We start from the raw sequence: 5,463 nt of genomic DNA, 5'->3' as shown, positions 1-5,463 counted from the left end.
AAATAAAATTAAATAAAAATTAAAAATTATAAAAATTAAATAGAATAAAATGAAATTGTATAAAATTAAATAGTTATGTAAATCTATAGAAAATATGAAAATAAAATAAAATCAAATAAAATTAAATAAAATAAATAAAATTAAATAAAATTAAATAAAAATTATATAAAATTAAATAATATTAAATAAAATTATAAAAAATTAAATAAAGTTATATAAAATTAAATAAAACTGAATGGAATTATGTACAATAAAGTAAAAAACATCTAAAAAACTATAAAAAATTATAAATAACAAAAAATTATTTAAAAGTAAATTAAAATTAAAAATTATAAACAATTATAAAAAGTTATAGAAATGAAATAAAATTAAATTAAATTATATAAAACCAACAAAAATAGACAAAAGTTTATTTTAAAAAATATAGAATCATTTATAGATAAGTATTTACAAATGGATATTAGTTAATATACCCTCTCAATGAATATTTTTAAAATATACTGATAATCAAAATGAATTAAGTATAAATACAAGATAATAATGAAAATGTATACGATGAAAAAATTCTATATTATATTTAATAAATTTTGAAAATTACTAAAATCATTAAACAAAATTTTTAAAGAAAAAATATTAAGATTTTTTAAATTTTAAAGAGATTAAATGTGTAGTATTATTATAAAAAATATTAACAATTCAGTAATAAGCAGACATAAAATTACTTAGTCTACATATTATAGAGGAAAGTGCCCAAATGTGGACCATCCTCCTAAAGCGGACCCCTAGTTTTCTTGGTACGTTTTAATTTGAATCGTGGCAACAATGAGTGCAAATGGTGTATTAGAGTTACATGACTCAGTGGTGAAGTGCACAAGCCGGCTACGTCACTTGCTTGCCAGTCGTCTTGCACGTGTGTTAGTTGTGTGGAAAGTTTTCACGTTGTGTTATATTTTTCATTATTTCTTAGCATAGAGATATTAGCAGGTAAGCTATTCATTCTATATATTATTTTAAATAATAGTGTTTGAGGTCATTGTTTCTCACTAATATAGTTCATATAATGATGTGGTTAAAAAATTATGACATTATTTAAATGTATGCTATAGTCGCTTAATCCGGACCCTCCGTAGTTGCCTAAATCGGACCTTATTTTTTAGTTTTAAAACTTCGCTGTTATGCAACTTCGCACTTCTATGATTTGCAATTTTGTTACAGATTAAAAATCAATTAAATGGGGAAGGTCGAACAGAGAAAGTGGAGTCCGTCTAAAATGCCTAAGGCCATTGATGCAGTTCGAAATAAGAAGATGGGGTGGAAGAAGGCAAGCAAATATTTTAATGTGCCGAAGACAACGCTGATGAGATTAAGCAAAGATAAGTATGGTACGCCTATCGAAGCAGCACAAACAAAAAGAAGCAGACCTACAATATTGGGCAAAAATCTGGAAGACGAGCTAGTCCAATATTGTTGTGGAATAGAAGCATCGTTTTTTGGACTCACTAGAAGTGATTTAAGAAGAATGGCCCAGAGAAATGGCATTAATCATCCATTCAAAGAAGAAATAGCTGGTAAAAAGTGGGCCAATCTATTTCTTAAACGGCACAAAACAAAACTGTCAGAAAGAAAGCCCACTGAAACATCTTATAGCAGGGTTCTTGGGTTCAATAAGGAAAATGCGCAGAAATTTTATCAACTCCTGGAGGATTTGTACGTTAAAAATGAATTTACTCCGGATAGAATCTATAACGTAGACGAGAGCGGAATTAGTGTGGTGCAGTTACAGCCCTTAAAGGTAAAAGGCAGATTGCTGCCCTGACATCAGGAAAACGAGGAGCCCTTATAACGATTGTTGCTTGTATGAATGCCACTGGCTCATTCGTACTTCCTTTAGTGATTTTTCCGAAAAAAAATATGAGTGAACAATTGAAAAAAGGAGCGCCATCAGGAACAATTTTTGCAGTGAATCCTTCAGGTTGGATTCAAATCAACTCCTTCACTCAATGGTTGAAGGACTTTATCGACTTTGTCCATCCTACAAAGGAGAAACCTGTGCTGTTACTCTTAGATGGCCATTATAGTCACACTCAAAATATTGAAGTGATCGATTTGGCAAGAACACACCATGTTACCATTGTGTCCATACCACCTCACTCCTCACACAAACTTCAACCTTTGGACAAAAGTTTCATGGGTCATCTCAAAACTACCCACTCAACAAGGAGCTGTTTTCTGATGCCGAATATATTGAAGAAGTAAACAAAATGCGAATTTCTACGAATTTTTTCTACGATTCATCTTTCTACGAATTCATGTCAAATCAAAAAACGGCAGGTAATGAAAGCTCTACAGCGATTAGTGAAAAATGTGTTATGACGATGAATGAATCACAAGTTAATGCAGAGTTTGACCCGAATCAAGGTAATCCTGTGTTACCATCTACATCTGACAATCCTCATAGTCCAAAATCGTCTATGATAAGCCCGTTTGAAATTACTCCTATTCCAAAAATCAAAAAAAGGACCACTAATAGGTGACGGACAGCCTGCAGTTCAACAATCATCATAGTTTCTCCTTATAAATTCAAGTTGATGGAATCTAAAAAAGCTAAAGAAGCCATGAAAACTGAACGGCAAGAACGTGATCAAAGTTTCAAAGGCAACCCCGGCATAAAAGGTTGTTCGATAGCAGGGCCTTATAGAAAAGGGAAAGAGATAGTAAAAAGATGTCTAAATTTTGAGAAACAAGAATCAGACACCGAAGATGAAATCAGTGTCTCTTCTGGAACATCTGAATTGGACATAATTCTGGGAATGTCACCATCTAAAGAGGATGACGCTCTGTGCATGTTTTGTGACAGAAAATATTCGGAAGATTGTAAAGACGAACTTTGGGTCTTGTGCATTATGTGTTCGTTGTGGGCTCATGTGGATTGTGCTGGGGCTAAGGATGCATACATATTCGATTTTTGCAGATAAATTAATAATTGTGCTAAATATTTTTGTATATTGGAAATTGTTGCAATATACGTCTATTTAGAAAGTAGATCATATTTTTTTTATTTAATACTTTTTTCCAATTATTGGTACAACTTTATTAATAATTTTTAAGGGGGTCCACTTTTAGCAACTATTTTCCGAATTCACCAAAGGCTGGATTTTGGAAAATACATATTTTTTATATTAATTTTAATTATTATTAATGAAAGTTGAGTATAAATGAATTATAACATTATGAAGTAAATGGTATATACTTTTATAATATTTTTTTTGCTATTTTTCATACGCATGGATCGAAAAACAAAATGGGGGTCCAGTTTTAGGCATTTTCCTCTAGTAATGACATGCTAGAAGAAATATTCACTTCTGTCGGCACTCCCCAAGTGTCACGCTCTTTTTTTTTCTAAAATAATGTGTCTAAAAAAACAAAAGCCATATCTGGCGTTATATTTGGTTCCAGTATATTATATCCAGCATCATTTCTAGCTTCAATGTCTAGTCCTACATGTATCGCATATACTTTTTTGGGTTGATCTACGTGTGGTATTCTATTGTTTTGAAACATTTTTTCTTAGATATTTAAGATATTTGTTAAAATCATGTTTCTAAAAATGTTTTTAAACAATATTTAAAATCATTAATTACTTAAATTTTGACCTTGACTATTTGTCTATTGCTACAAACAACTAGCCGAATTAACTTTTTGTTTAGATAATGGCACAATAGAAAACGCTACGCCAAACGTATCTCGTTCCTCTTAAGTACACAATAAATATCAGGAATAGCCCAACCCAAACATACATCAGCCGTTGTTAGGCAGTATCTTTCTCTCACTCACTCTATTCCTTTTAGCCTTTACGCGAGCTTATTTCCTTAGGGTCCAAACGTTACGCGTCCACCCTTACCTCCCGTTTTCATCCCTGACTCGACTGACCCTGGTCCCGTCCACATAACAATCACGGCTCCAAATACATTGTTTTTCTTCGCCGTTTCTGGAAAAAATAAAGTTTAATTTCAATATTTTTCAGAAATATAACTACAAGTTGGGTTACTTAAAGCAAAACTTAAAACAAAAAATATATTTAAACGTTAGTTGAAGAGAAAAACATGTAATCAGAGAAAATATTGATTTTAATTTCTATGAATTTACTTGTCACCGTGATATATTACGCTAAAAATGAGTTTCATGTGGTTTCATTTTCATGTGGTTTCATTCAAAAAGGAGTTCAAATTATAGTAGGTTGGCTAGAAAAATTATATAAAAAAAACTCTTAGGTTGTTATGTAGAGTTAGTAACGGTGAATGTAAGAAGTCTATTTGATTAATAAACATTCATTGATATTTTAAAATTTATTTATTTTTAGTTATAGTCGATTTGGAAAAGCATGATAGAAAAAATATAAATCTCTAAACTTCTTATCTCAGAATTGTATAAGAATATATAAAACTATGACTACTCCGACAAACTTCATATAGAACATAACATTAAGGTTCTTAAAACTGTTTTCTTTTTGCATGTCTAAGTTTAATATTGTGTTTATAGGGGACTAAGCCACAATTGATTGTAACGATAATTTTTAGTTCGAAAAAAATTGATATTTCGACTTCTATTCTTGAAATCGTTCCCAAAAAGATTATTCAGGATTTTGTGAAAAAGAGGATATAACAGTCAAAGTCGTTGACGAAGTTATGTCATTTCACAAGATTGTGACACACTTGGCAGCGGTGTTATAGGCAGCAGCCATGGTTTGTTAAAAGATGTGGACATTAATAATAAAGAAAAATCAATAAAATAGACCATGGAAAAAGAAAACAATAATTCCCTTTCTTTTCTGGATGTGCTAGTCACACAAGAGAATACAGGATACGCAACCAAAGTTTACAGAAAACCAACCCACACCAACAGATATTTAAATTATTACTCAAATCACAACGTAAACATCAAATCATTAACTCAAAACACCTGCTCCAACGAAAAGGCATTTCAAGAAGAAAAAAACCTGCTAGCAAAAATGACTACGCATTGTCATGTATAAACAAGGAATTCCACAAGATAGAAGAAAGAAAACAATAAAACATTACAAACAATCCAGAAACTCTCACAAGAAGGGGTTCAAGGATGACAATAATACCATACGTAAAGGGCTTATTAGAAAAATTAAAAGGAAGGAAATAAGTACAATATCACAACAATCTTTAAAACAACCAATACACTTAGATTTATTCTGCCTAAGGCCAAACCTAACAACACACAAGAAAGATCAAAGAACTACCTCTATAAAACAACCTGCTGCGAATGCAACAATTTCTATGTGGGAGAAACTGTACGGCCACTGTCAGGATAAACGAACATAAAACATATATAAAAAATAGGTACTTCGACAAATCACAGATTTGCAAACAAGCCTGGGACAATGAACACAGTGTACAATGGAAAGATGCATCAATAATCATAAAAGAAACAGAC

The 5,463-nt window shown here is 31.2% G+C and overlaps 1 protein-coding gene across 1 annotated transcript; it reads left to right on the top strand.

Annotated features, from left to right (window-relative positions):
• The first annotated feature begins 1,231 nt into the window (after window positions 1–1,231).
• LOC140436021 (uncharacterized) lies at window positions 1,232–1,816 on the top strand. Its single transcript, XM_072524731.1, has one exon. It carries the CDS (start codon window positions 1,232–1,234, stop codon window positions 1,814–1,816), a length of 585 nt encoding a protein of 194 aa, XP_072380832.1.
• Window positions 1,817–5,463: the final 3,647 nt, after the last annotated feature.

Source organism: Diabrotica undecimpunctata, chromosome 3, assembly GCF_040954645.1.
Source record: "Diabrotica undecimpunctata isolate CICGRU chromosome 3, icDiaUnde3, whole genome shotgun sequence".
NCBI classification, from domain to species: domain Eukaryota; kingdom Metazoa; phylum Arthropoda; class Insecta; order Coleoptera; family Chrysomelidae; genus Diabrotica; species Diabrotica undecimpunctata.
Note: the sequence above shows the minus strand (reverse complement) of the source record. Positions and strands in the feature narration are given on the sequence as shown.

What these genes read in the sequence shown, in the direction of transcription:
- LOC140436021 (XM_072524731.1), top strand. Translation starts at nt 1,232, where the DNA reads ATGGGGAAGGTCGAACAGAGAAAGTGGAGTCCGTCTAAAATGCCTAAG.